At 41.9% G+C, this 14,890-nt stretch overlaps 1 protein-coding gene across 1 annotated transcript in view; it reads right to left on the bottom strand.

The window, feature by feature from the left end:
- Nucleotides 1-14,890, bottom strand: part of LOC109862371 (MOXD1 homolog 2) — a 191,172-nt gene that overhangs the window by 41,574 nt on the left and 134,708 nt on the right. Inside the window, exon 3 of the mRNA XM_020442406.1 lies at nucleotides 6,643-6,792. Within this exon, the coding sequence (XP_020297995.1) occupies nucleotides 6,643-6,792 (150 nt within the window). The remainder of the gene's footprint in view (nucleotides 1-6,642; nucleotides 6,793-14,890) is intronic.

Here is a 14,890-nt window from a genome sequence, read left to right as displayed (position 1 = left end):
GACGATTTAAAAAAAAAAAAAAGAAGAGCTACACTCGCTCAAAGAAACGAAACATTTTCTCAAAAACGCGCGAGCGTGCTTTGTGTGATTTACATATTGAAAACTAACGTTCTGTAACACCGCGAACTCATCAGTCGTCCGTAGTGTAACATACGAAATTTATCGGCGGTTAGAATACCGCGGTCCTCACTCGCTATTTTCGACGTAACGTCAATCCGAATTCGCGTGGCTGCGCGGCTGACCGCCGAATGCGAACCAACGCATTCGCGTCGGTTTACGTTGCGGAACAATGTCGAGTATCACGAATACTAACGCTACAGAGATATTCTTTCGTTCGCCATTGACTTCACAGCGGTATTGTTCACGCGTTCAACGATACTTCTCTCACTCTCTCTCCCTCTCGATGACGACAACAAGATTGCGGCGTGGAAACAAACCTGCCGGATTCGTGATTAATTGAGCAGTTAAATCCAATGACAGAGCAACTCGTAAAGTTTAATACTGCGATAATTTGCTCGATGACGTGCAAGAACTAAACGCAATTAAGATGTAGATAGTAAGATATAACAGTCATTTCTGGTAGTAGCATAAAATCTAACCTGGCGCAACACACACACACACACCTGGACAAATCTCTTCTCTCTCTCTCTCTTTCTCCCGCTCTTCTCTCTCACGGAGAAAAGTTACTAACACGAAATGCAATATACTGTCACGTATTCCACAGTCGTAATACTGTCCCATGTATCATCCCGCTTCTATCAAGCCGAAAGTCGCACTGCGCCGCGGCCAACAATCGTGTGACGAAAGGCCAGTTCGCGAATTGACACGGCAATAAAAGTAACTGAGTGCGGCAATCGCGCGAAACGGCGGTATACTGTTCGCGAAATTCCGTCGGAACGGTGCTCGCGTCGTCATAAATTCACCAGGCAGATCTACCGTCGCCGATACCCAACGTAAGTGGAGTAGCCAAGCGTGCGAGTGCTAACTCCACGCCGTTACAAGTCGCCGCGATGGCCGACTCGAAAACGTACGAGCTCCGTGAAATTGAAAAAATTGATTAATTCCGCCCTCGCGAGGGGCAAGGGAAAGGGAGGAAAGTTTGAATTACTACCGCTCTCGGCTCTCGGCGCTGTATATTTTTCCGCGCATGAGTATACATGCACGCACCTGCACGATAGAATCCAGAGGTATACAGAGTGTTTTCCTGAACCTCGCATCAAACTTCCGAAGGGTACTTCTAAGCAAATTTGAAGTAAAACTTCTCGAAAATTCAAAACGAACGATAATTACGAAGTTATTGAGCGCTCAAACTTGAAGTTTCGATGGATCAAACTTCCGAAGTGTGCACGTGGATGGAACAAATATGTTTTAATTGAATGTACGGCACATAATTGTGTGAACAATGTTTCATCGAATGAAAAACAAGACGCACTGCCGTGGTGCAGAAAGTTTCGCAGAATTTAATTTGAAATGAAATTTTTCCTATAATTCTCTCTCTTTTTCGCAAACAAACTTATTTACGAAAACACTTAACACCCCATTAAAAGAACTTTTTTTTTTAGATAATCACACTTATAAAATATACGCTGACATAATTTCAAAAAGTAACGATGTAATAATGTTTGTCAAAATATTTGTAGCAGCAAAAACTTTGAGAAAAGTGTGCGAGCACAGTTTTGTTGTCACCTACAAATTGATCAGCTCTCGTGAATCGACATGTGATGTGAAGATATCCCGTGTAGGTAATTCATGTATCCTGTCAATTCTGTAGTGTACAGATAGCGTCATGTTTGTGTCAGTATGTCAGTCTGTCACTGGATACCGAGGTCTCAAACGCTACAATTCAACGCCAGCTCGGTCCATTGTAAAACCCTTTCCCCGATTACTACCAACTTGTGACGTTGTTTCCACTACGTGAACGTTCGTTCATATCTCTAATTAATTCATTCTCAAGCGCGACCGCGCTCCCAAACTCGTTCACCGAAAACAAAAAACAAAAATGTATATATATATATATAAAACCTGGTGCTCTCGCGTGCACAGAGATACGTTGACATCCGGAGATAAATTCATTTGTGAACGTAACTGAAATAAAAAAAAATAAATACATATATATATATATATATTTGTGTTACGGACGACCCTGTCAAGCAAATATTTTTCCGTCGCGATTACATCAGGAAATGGATTCGTCCCGAGATACGCTTTTTCACCAGAAACAATAGATTTTTTTCCGCGATTCGCGCTGTGTGTATTTTCTCTGTCCCGCGTTCTCCATCGTGTGGAAATTTTGCAAAAGGAAACAAAAAAAAAAAGAACGAGAGAGCGTCACGAAACAAATTAAAAAAATTCACGGACCTTCTCATCGGGAAGAACTTTCGCGGGAAATTTCTGTCGCGGATTGCGTGTTGCTGTGTGTGTGTGTATGTGTGTCTGTCCTTACGGTAAGACGCGCGCGCGAAAATTGGGTTATGAGCGCACCGACGACGAGAGTTAACCCCTTATGAGACCGTTACTTCACAAATGTACAACTTGTACAATGGTATTGTTCTTATTACCTAAGTAGTGTCATGTAATGTCTTCCGCAACACATAGAAACGACGTTGCGTTGCTTTAAGACGCTTTCAGAATATTAAAGACTATATAATGAGAGAGAGAGAGAGAGAGAAAGAGAGAGAGAGAGAGAGAGAGAGAGAGAAAGAGAGAGAGAGAGAGAGAGAGAGAGAATACATGTACATGTAATTACTACATTATTGAAACTACCAATGCAACAAGGAAAAGCGCAAAGAATTAACAACTACAAATATCAGACGAAATACGAAAACTCCATAAATCACGATCGCTGTGTTCGCGATCCCCTTCGATATACTTATCTTCAATTTTTCGACGACTTGTCCTTCCGATAACGATAATCCTCGATCGATAACGGCGTATTACGTCGCAAAAACCCTTTTCTCCCCGGTTAAGCGCCACGATCACGGTTAAAAGTGATAAACGAACGCCGTAGGAAGTTTCTCCGTGACACTTGGAAGAGAGAAAGAGAGAGAGAGAGAGAGAGCGAGAGAGCAATTGGAAATCCGGAAAAATTGCCGACCCACGTACAATCCCGCGGAAATCTCTCCAACTCCTAAATTCGAGACGAGAAACTCGAGATAAGCGCCGTGATAAAGTATGAGCAGAGAGAGAGAGAGAGAGAGACGAGAAGCTCGAGAAGTAATAACTCTCTGAAGCGATCTCAATATTTGATTTCTATCGATGACGCAAACGGAACGGGTAGATCTTCGATAACATCGCGCACATTACCCACGCCGGCGTATATTTCTGAAACAAACATATACACACACATATCGTCGTACATATCGCGTCGAAAAAATAAGCATTCATCTTCGCGCTCGCTATTACACGTCGTGTCGTACGCGAAGATCGCGGAAAAATACACGTGATGGCAAAAAAATATCGTGTATCCTAATTGAAGAGTTCGAAAATACTCTCGCAAACGTTACACGCTATTTTCGCATAATTCCCAGACTGCGATATACGAATTGTAACGCGATACAAGCGAAGCTTTCGGCGAGCCTCAGGTTTTCAAGTATTGCGATGTTTAATGAGATGTGTTCGCAAATTTGTATCGATTTCAGCGCGTTGGCTAACATATATTCGAAACTGTACCTACGTTCTAAATAACTCGTATCGCGTTACATTTTGCGTGAGATCGCACTCACTCCCCGGTTTGAGATCCCGGAGGTAGGTTGCGAGAACTGCGCGTCTTCGTCTCTCGCATCTCTCTCCTCCACTTTTGTTCTTTTGAAACCCGCGCTGTGTGTGAGCCACGTTTGTGCTCGTTTTCGGCGAGATGTACAACGGATACGAAGCCGCGTAAAAATATTATATCGGATATCGATACGGCGCGGCTGCGCGATCAGATAAAGGCCGAGAGGAGGCTGCCCCGCTGACTCGGTCGTTTCTCCCGTCGCGATGGAATCGCGCGGTCCGGTTTTACTTTCGCGGCCAAGTATTTTGATGACTCAACCGCTGGACACGGACGTGCTCTTGTCCGTAAGGAGAAAGGGGAACGGGGGGAACGGCTTTGTCGTCGTCCTCAACCGCCGCGTTCTATGTTTCTCTGCAGGAAGAGCGACACTCGAATGGTTCGCGAGGAATTTCTCGTATGTCGCTGCACAAGTATGTAGATGGAGTATGCAGTTTCGGCGCAGGCCAACAGTTCGGACAATGCGATAAGTCAACAAGTTTGCTTCGTATAGTTGAAAAATAATCATGTCTCAGAAATTAATAACAAATTTGTCTAAGGTTATTATATAAATCAAGAAGCAGTAATTTCTGTTTTGTTTTTTTTTTTAAACAAGTTTTGAATTTATAATAGCTTACACTAGATAATTTGCTTTCGGTGTAATAACGATGTTACGATATGGTTAAAAAACATACACTCCGCAAATTGGGATTTGGTATATTTTCCCTTATTTTGCGGCATAATATGGAAATAAATGGTTCTCGCTATAGAGCGCAAACTGTGAGAGAAAAATAATCTGGTAAACGATGTATTGAAAAGGGAAGGATGCTTTTTCGTGGTTAAATGAAAAAAAGCAACCCGTTAATCGAAAATATCACTTAATTCGACGTTACGCAACCCGAGAGAATTCGATTTACCGCGAGCGAATATTTACGAACACGTATGCGCCGTTTATCCACGTGGCATCGAGCGGCCAGCCTCTGATAGCGACGTTGGCTGCAGCGAATTATGCACGCGCGGGCAGACGATGAGATCGCATCGCGACGAGCCCGCCCGAAATTGATGCGCGATAATAATATGATCAAGTGGAAAATCGAGCCCCGACGATTGTGTGTTAAGCGCTTGATGGTCGATAACGCGCGCGAGATTTCGTGAGTGCGATAAATAAGTGACGATAATAGGGTCTCTAATAAGCATGCGAGGGAAAAGTACCAATCAGAAGAAAAACAACTACGGTGTTGTTTTTGCGAATCGAGCGATATCCTCGCAAAACATTTTCTAGCGAGAAGTTAAATATGCATCTGTGTGTTGGTGTTTATTCGACAGCTTTTATTTTTATAGAGATAGTGAAAAAAAAAAAAGAAAAAATGTAAGACCTTTATTATCATTAAAAACAATGAATAAACACCATCCACTCTATTAAAAGATTTTTTTTTCTTAATTGTAAACACTAAAATGTCGCTTGATATTTTTATTATCACGGAAAAAAAAACAACAAAACGAAATATGTTAGAGAATCAATATTTCTATTCTCGCGTCTTTGGCACATTGAGCGCTAAAATGCGAATTTGCGTGAATTCGCGAAGCTCACAGACGCTGCGGTATAACGCGCACCGAGCGAGAGAATCGCGCGCGACAATAAAATGTTTCTTCTCTCAGAAACCCGTCGCTCTTACCGCTACTTAAGGGTTAAAGAAGCGCGATTACAAGCTCCAAAGGTAAAAGATGTGCAATTTTTTACCAGATCCCGTGCATTTCTATCTTTAACCACAAGCGCAAGCCGCAAATACCACGTTATTGCTTCTCTTTATATTCTGCACGGGAAACGTATCTTGCGCGCTCGGCGAGTTTAAATGCGGACAAAGCGAAAAATGCCAAGTCTCAACTTTCGCGCTGAACTAGTTCTTCTTTCCCGAGCGCGCGCTCGCGAAGCAGAACCTCGGAAACGGGTGGGAGAAGCTTTATTTTGTGTGCCGGTTTGTGTGCACGGATTACCGAAGAACATAACTGCGTATCGATGGCGGCTATTAGCGCGAGCAAAGCGACCCGGGTCGTCGGAACGGTAGCGAAGGTTTAGAATTTAGATCGTCGCGGCCTCGTCGGTTACCATAAATTTCATGTTGCGCGGCTTAAAGCGGATCGCAACGCCGGCGTAATCTCTTTTCTTCGGGTTAAGCCCGTGCCGAGCACCGTTGAGCAGCGGGGACGGCTCTATCGCGCAATCTATTTCCGAGTTAATTACCGGCGAAATAAAGAAGTAGGTCGACTTGTCCTACAATAAGTACGGAATACCGCGCTGGAAAATTGCGATAACGAGCCGCGTCGAATTTAATTCGAGTCCAATCCCAGGTGGCGAACGTTCGCAATATTTTTTATACAGCCGCGATGATTAAAATTAATGTCTGTTTAATTAACTGCATCTTTATGTAATATGTGTGTCTACATTTTTTTCTAAATTAGAACGTTGACAAACTTTTTTATGTGTTTAACGAGTTAGTTGTTTTTTGTTGACCAAATGCATACGAGAAGAAAATTACGAAGCTTCGGTAAACGCGACGAAGAGTATTCAGTATTTTACAGAAACAGAAGCGACGGAATAAAATTTGACTATTCCAAACATTCGACGTATTTTCTGCGCGCGTCTGCGTATACTGTCATCTAAAGATAAATATACAAACGTTCATATTCTGATAAGAGTCTATTTGCTGTGACAAAAAACAATGTTGTATAAATCCCGTATTAATCTTTCTTGGAAGAGCGCGCTTTATTCCCCAGCAAAAATAATACGGGGCGCAAGGGACGTGTGTGCGATCCGAGTAAATCTCGCGCGCTTTGTGTGCATTCCGCAGGAAATTGTCTTGCGCCTTTCGCGCTGCATAAATCGCGTCACCTACCGTGATCTTCAGGTCCCGCGGGTCACATGTGTCGTATCGTCTGCTGAAACGTAGAACTGTGTGCGTCTTGTTCTCGTAACCCAGTAACAGCCGGTAGTCCTGGCTCGAATCCATCTCCGGAACTCTGCTGGCGCCCTTCACGTGCCGATCCTGAAAACGAGCGACGACTTTAACGTTAAAATCCGCGCCAGCACGGCCATAAAGTATAATGCACCGTCGAGATGCTCTACAGAGTCGCTTGCACTCGCAACACACTATTTTCGTCCGAAAAGTCCGGATCGATCGTCACACAGAAAACACAGAAAACCAGAATGTGTTGGAAGAGAAAAATCTTCCTCAAAAATACACGCTATATAATCACATTATTTCTTATTGAATATAAATTTCTCAACCGCAAATAGAAAAATAACACGAGGCGATGCGACAACATTCTGCCAATAATTCCCGAGCTGTTACTTGGGTGATATAATATCGACACTATCGAATGTTTCAATATTGAAACTTCACATAACGAATGGATTAATATTGCATGACACATTTCAACGAATATTTCTCGAAAATTCTAATAATAATCGGATGTCGGATGTGTCCTATTATTGTATCAAGATATTGCACGTTATTTATAACAAATCACAATAATACGATTTATCAGTGTTTTTATAGCGAATTATTTTCTAATGCGAAATATATATGTGCGCGCGCGCGAATGGGAATAAGAAAGATCGGCTCTAACTATTTGGTACGCCGAACGAAGCGTTTATCGAGCATCCGGCGGAAACGCGTCACCGCTGCCGTCGCCGGTGTTATTAACTTGTCCCGGTTGTTTTAAATTTATCCGCCGCGGTGCACCGGCTCGTTACCGTTAGCAGTTAACGACTGATTGGTCGTCGACTTCGTACGTACATAAATGAATAGACCGCGCGCTGTAATTTTGCCCGATAGGATCCGCGCCCGGGCCGGCTTTAACGGCCATCTCATTCTGTTTAACTCGCGCGAATGACGCGAAATTGGATACACCTCTCGCGTAATAATAATCGATCCTCGTGTCGACGATCCGTGAGACCGGCGAGCCGTTTTCTCGTGCGTGACTGCTCGCATTTACAGTTAGGTTAGATGTACGTCAAGAAATGCTTTTCGCGAGATCTGCTCGCGTGAATTATTAGTCGACGACCTGCCGCGCCGGAGCGACGCGCGGCCACATCCGCGGTTTTTTTCTCCTTTCTCGCTAATTCGCGCGCTCTCTACTTTTCTTTCACCCCGCTAAGATTAAACACCGTAGGCTTGGCCAACTCGGTTAAGCGTTAACTTGGCATTTAAATCGCCAAGTTGTTCTTGCTAATTTATATGCCAAATTAATATCATCGCCACCAGAATTTCAGTGCCAACAATTTTCTCTACTTCGCTTTTTCTTGCTTTTTCTTTCACACGAACGGAATCTTACTATTGGCAATGAAAAACTGTGCTCGTTATTTATTTTGCTAATTTAGTGACACAAAGAGGTAAACTTATCTCGATTTTCAACTTTTACAACAAACAAGAGGGATTTTTGCAACAAACTCATCAAAGTGTACGTGTCACCTATATGTACACTTTCTGCTAAACAGTGTGTCATGTTATGTATCTAAGATATATGTTACACATTGATGTGTTTGCCGGGGGTTGAATATTTTCATGATATAATAAATTCGAATAACGAAAACCGCATGAAAACGTCATGTAATATCGGCTAATTAATATAATTAAAATATAGTGCCTTAGGCAAACAATGTGTTAATAATAAGGGATGTGGCAATAATTGATGAAGTAATCAATTTTCCCCCATAGAGAGAACGTAATTAAACGTTGTTTTTAGGTATATTTTTTTTTTATTTTATGTTTTTTAAATTTTTTGATAATAATTGCACATGTTTTCAGCTTTATTTTAAAGTTCAATTAGACACGCTAAACTGTCATGTTTTTTTTTCGTTCGATGAATAAAATATCTACGCTCTTTTATTTTTTAAAAATTTTTTAATCGCGACTTCATCATAATTGTTTCATGCAGATGCAATTTACGTCTTGCACGCGCGTTTTAGTTCCATGCTCTTAATATATTGAAAGAAGACGACGACAACGTGAGAGATGTGCTGAATAATCGTAGCGGTGACTTTAGATTTTTGCTAATTACCCAACGCTCAGTCACTTTGCTCCGAATACCATCGGACTTTTTTATCGTGCGCGCGCCTCGTTTCTTGCGCGATGCCGATATTTAGAATGCCATTCTATCGTCTTACAAAGAAACGACCGGCAAAAACTGGCGGCGTAGCGCCTGTTTCGCTCTTTTCCCTCGCCGATCGAGTTTCTCGTTCGCGAAGACTATCGTCGAACCGAGACGACTGCTTGTCGCAAGAGAGGCGGAGACCTCTAGGCAGAAGGTATGGCAAATTTATACGGTAGCCTCCATCCCGGATATATCGTCTGGAAAAGATCAGTCAAAAAAAAGAAAAAAACAAACGCGGAATAAATCGCGTATTATTTTTGTACAAAAAATATCGGTTTCTGTCGTCGCTTCCATAAAAAAAAAAGAAGACAAAAAATCCTTATACTTTTGTTTACTTTCGAAAAAAGACGTTCGAGATAAAATGTGAAAGAAAAAAACATATTAGTAATCGAGAAGACTGTTAGAAAGCTACTTGATCTCGCGCTACTTCTTCATTGCTATTCAGACTAATCACGCGCGCTTGCAAGTTGTCTCGCGCGTTTGAAGGTAGAAATTGCGAGTTATGAAACGTGAAATGGGAGTCGAAAGTTGGAAATTGAGAACTCAAAGCTGAGAATTTCCAACCGACAGTTTACAGTTGAAAACACCGAGAGAGTTTGTAGGTGACAAGCTCTCAGGTGCGTATAAACGCTTGTACACACGCCGAAGTACACGTATATACATCGTATATATATATATATATATATATATGTATCTACTTAAAAGATGACACATAATTCAATAGCATCATATCTCACAAATTGCAGATTGCAACTTCTCGTCGCAAGTTTTTCTTGCGGTGTCGTTGGTCTTCTCAAAAACTAGCGGAGAATCCCGCGAAGGATCGAGAACGATTCAGGGTAGCCCACTTTTGGCGCGATACGTCCGAACAAAAACGCGTTCATCTAATTTATTTTGGATGATTCATCGGGGGTAATCATCGGGAGCGAACCGTGTAAATTCGCTTTTAGTTAGGTTCGATTGCGAGCAGCGCGTTTTGGATACTACTTCACTCCGCGACTTTTAAGGATGCAGGAGGACAAGTTTTTCTGTCCGGGATTCTCCGTGCCGCCGCCTCGATATAATTATCGCGGCGCGTCTGCCTCTTCGGAAGAAGCGCGCCGCACGCTCTCTCGCACGATTTCGAAGCCATTGTTCCATTGTGAGGACCGATGTTCCCTTCGCGCGGCTTTTCAACGCGCGGCTTTATTAAAATTTCATTTAACCGCGAGCCGCGCGTACCTGCGCGTGCTGCGTGATTCCGGACGAGTCACGCGTGTTATGTCGTCTACCCGGTACCGGACACCCCTCATTCTCATCCCTTCGCATGTTTCTTTTTCTCTCTCCCCTCTCCCTCTCCCCGACTGACGTTCTCACCTGGAGTGCGCCACGTCGCTTTTGCAGTCGTCAGGCTGCACGATAGACAAGAGAGACAGAGAGAGAGAGAGAGATAGAGAATAGGAACGACCACGTCGTGTTACTTTCAAAAAGACGAACGCGTGAAAATATTTCAGAGAAAGAAAAAAAGCAAAGAGAGAGAATCGAATGACTGGTTTAGACTAAAAAATTCAATAAAATACAATAAAATGCGTGTGATTGAATTTCTTTCCACGAAAGTCTGATGTCAAAAATGACGAACATGATGCGATGAGAGCAAAGAAATGAAATTACTTACGTAAAACTTATCTGTTATTTCTTTAAAAGTTAAACAACGCAATTTAAAATATTTGTAGTATGATATTGTTTTCAAGCATGAATTCTATTTTTTCAAAACTAAAGTCCAACATGGTGAACCGTTATTACAAGTATGTGAAATTGTTTATAACCGTGCGCAGTTTTACTGTGAATAATTCATTCATATTTTCAGCGCCTGTGTCTCGCACTCCAAGTTCTTTTAGTAGCGCGGACTGCCTGCGGACGGTATGCGGTTACTCAAAGGTAAGAGGCCCCGTCTCTGACGAAGGATTCGAATTCTTGCACGAGAAAGGGCTTTACCACCGGCGACGACAAGGCTTTGAACCTTAGACGAGAGCCAGTATTGCTTCCAGCTTCGACGTTCTGATAAAAAAAAAAAAAATTAAAAGAAACTCATGCGCCCGTAGTTGGATGCCTCTCTCTCTCTCTCTCTCTCTCTCTCTCTTTCTCTCTCTCTCTCTCTGTGTGTGTCTCGTGATATAGATACTGTGTATCGCGATAAGGTAAAACGAAAAAACGCAAATATTTCATCTCGAGAAAATTGACGGATTAATCGATAAGAATGAGATTACCAGACGATCTTATTGCAATAACACAATATTTTTGTAAAACCAGATCAGTTTACTACGTGTGACATATGTGTGTCATCTGAAAACTTTAGTAGATCAGTTTACACGGACTTGTATTGGATATGTTTCGATCTTAATGTTTATATGCGAGAGAGAAAAAGAGAGACGAGACAAAGAGCAAACAGAGAGGTAAAGAGAAACCATCTTAAGACAGCCTCGCGATCGCTTTTTATTATTACGAAATTCCGAAGCTCGCGCGCCACAGTGAAATTTCTTCGCGAAAAGACAAATTCCTGCGACACTGTCTACCGGAACCGCGGATCGCCTTATCATCGACCGCGTCTTGAAAAATTACGTTGCAGAAGCGACCGACGCGAACGGCGGCATCTCGTGTATCCGTGCGACGCGATACGCGCGAATTCGCGCGAAACGATGGAGTAATAAATAATTTGCGGACCCGTCTCTCGCGCGTAACTTCTTCAATTTCCGCCTCGCCGTCGGAAAAGAGAGAGCATATTTTTTCCATTCCCTTCCGTCCCGAACCGTCTTGCCGAGACATGAGCGATCGAAAAGTCAGACCTCCCACCTGCGTTAGTCTACCGGCCATCTACCTTCTAGGTTTTCTTATTTTTTTTTTTTTTTTATCCTCAGTCCTCTCTTTCTCACCTCGTGAAAGAAATCAACCCTTTCCCTCTCTCCTGTCGAAAATCGCGCGACTAGCAGACGTCATCAATTTCACGAGAGGGCGACGGCAGTAAGAGATTCACGGACGTCATCGCTTCAAAACTTTTTGTCGGCTTGAATACAACCTCGTATCATATTAAGCATTTATCACATCTCTCAGATAAAAGTAAAAAATTCAAAAAATATATTTCTAAAGTATTTATATATTTCTAGTGTTTTTATTTTTTGAAGTGCAATCTAAATATTTTTTTTTTATTTTTGTTTTACGCTTCTTCTTCAAGAGCACGCAACGCAATTGGGACGAATGTACTCTGGAGATGGTTACATTGCTCGAAATTGCTTGTTATTCGCGATTGGACCTCGTACGTTCGTCACGACGCGAATCCGCGGTCGACGGCCGATAAAAGGAAATCGGATCGGAACACGTACGGCAGTAAACTCGCGCAACGTACGAGTTCACCATTCCGCATTGGACGCGCACGTGGGACGCGAATTTTCGGTCGTGACACCGAAGTGGTGACAGTGTGATCTCGTCTTCTCTTTCTTTCTTTCTCTCTCTCTCTCTCTTTCACTCGCGTGATAGTTTCTCTCGAAGCATATTTCACTGGGAAGACACATCTGTATTGAATTCCATTCGATTTAAAAGTTTCGAGGAAAAGTTGCCTCCAAACATTTAAGCACGTCAACAAATAAGTTATCGCGTATTGTAATGATCAAGTTGCAAATCTTCATTTTTTGCAACACTGAGATTTATAACATTTCTGATTAACTTAGATAATGTTATGATAACTTTTATTTTAAAAATTAGAAGAAATATATTTCCGATAATTATTTCATTGTAAAATTGCACGAATTAATTCACGATTACAACGTATTATAATATAATTTAATCGGTTTTTCGTGTTCAAAATTTGCGTATATACACGATGTGTACAAATAATATACCTCTTGTTAATTTTAGTTTCATGTTCTTCTTCCACACAGTATTCCCGAATGCTCCTACGAATCGCGTTTATAACTAATATGCGAAATAAATATAATAATAATAAAATAATGATATTAACAGAAATTTATCAACTATCTATGCTTTATGATATCGACTATTGATATTCATATGGCTGAATTAGTTCGTAATCGCGAAACACCAGTGACATCAACAGGCATTATCGGCATCCAATTACGTCGCTTTGTGCACACTGGGAGCTTTGTTTCCGCGAATGTCCGTCTTTCCGTTCTATCGAGCGCACACTACGCAAACGCGCGATCAATGTGTTACGAGGGAAAAGAGAGTGAGAGAGAGAGAGAGAGACAGAGAAAGAGAGAGAGAGAGACAGAGAAAGAGAGAGAGACAGAAATATATCTATATATAGTATATATATTGTGTATACTAGTATTTTATCACACACACGCAGACGTCTATGTACATACGTATCTATGTACGTACGAATCGGCAACCGATTCCGCATACCGGACAATTATAGCAATTATGGCAACCCAATTCACCGCGCACATTAACTCCGCCGCAATGCTACAGTGTCCTGCTGTGCCAATCAAATGACTTTAAGCGCGACTGTCGCAACCTGAAAGCGAGTTAAATAAATCTTCGATTTACTTTCGACGATTGACAATAATAAAAAAGAAGATTGATTAAATAAATTCTTTTTACCATAATCTTAAATTATTTTTGACTAATTATATGACAACGGTACACGGAAATGCTTTCTGTGTAGTCGTGAATGTGTTAATTAACTTGTTCTCGATTCGAAAATAACAAAAAGTTACAAGCACAATTTAGACAATCAAGTAAAGTAATTAACGTTTAGAAAACTCAAATCTCCGTCACTCTGTGCATTATCAGAACACGCTTAGTCAGAAGCGCAAGACACTGTTCCTAACAATTCTCACATTTATTGTCCCGACAATTAAAGTTAGCCGAGGCCGTTAACGTAAAATGAGCTTAAGTGCAGCTTAAAATGCAGAGTAGTCGGGCCCATATTTAACGGGAAAGCACGAAACGCGCACAGCACACACGAGAAAGCTCGGATCGCACGATCCACCTCCGAAACCTTCGTGCCGCCTACCCGTGATTATTCCGCGCGCTGCAGTGTCGCGTTGACTATCCGATCCTGTGCGCGCACGTCAAGGAATTATGCCAATTACGAACGCTCCACTTTGCTGCTCAGTGACAGCGTCTAATGACGAATAATAAAAAAAAACGCGGGAAGTCCGGGGAAATAAAATATATATTTTCCCCGGGCTAGAGGATAAAAGTAAATCGCGCGTTATCATAGCCGATGTCGATCACACACGCAAGGAACACGATTTCTCCCCCGCCGGCGGGTGTATAACGACCGCAATTAGACCATGAATACGATATAAAATCGACCTCCGTGAATCATACATAAAGCAGTCTTTAATTGCGGGTTATTAACTTTTCAAAGCCACGTAAACTGATTTTCGCTGCGCGATTTTGACCGAGCTCTTAAAGTAGCAAATAAACTCTACGCATTCACACTTTGATTATCATGCAATGCATTTTCTCAGTTTAATTTTTAATCAGTTTGTTATTGACACACGTTTCGTATTGCTCAGTTATCATCCGTGGCGGAAAAGAATAATTGCAAGAATATAAACGAATGTATATCTTTTGTTTTGCTTCAAATATTTTACAGTCTGTATTTTTTTTGTCAGATCCTCATCGGAATGTGTACTGGCGCTGTTGCAATTATTCTTCCGCCGGTTCTCTTTCAGAAAATCTTCTTTTTTTTTTCCTTTTCCTTCAACGCGACTACTTCGATATAAATTATGCGCAGCGCTCGGTGAAAATGGCAAAGGTAAAAAAAAAAAGAAAAAAAAAAAGAAAACAATTCTTTTGCCGAAAGGAAATTGGTCGCGCCTTGTTAGCTCAAACAATCGCGCTTGAAAATCGCCCAGGATTTCATTATCGCGTCAGTTGACGGCGAGAAAGAGCGCGAGCGCGCGCCTCTTCAGCATTCAAAAGTAATTCGAAGTCCGGAGGGCAGTGTAAATTGCTTTTCACGACGTGAGGTTGCGGACGGCG

Source organism: Pseudomyrmex gracilis, unplaced genomic scaffold, assembly GCF_002006095.1.
Source record: "Pseudomyrmex gracilis isolate BER0280 unplaced genomic scaffold, ASM200609v1 scaffold_10, whole genome shotgun sequence".
In the NCBI taxonomy this organism is placed as follows: domain Eukaryota; kingdom Metazoa; phylum Arthropoda; class Insecta; order Hymenoptera; family Formicidae; genus Pseudomyrmex; species Pseudomyrmex gracilis.
This window is presented reverse-complemented; position numbering and strand designations above follow the sequence as displayed.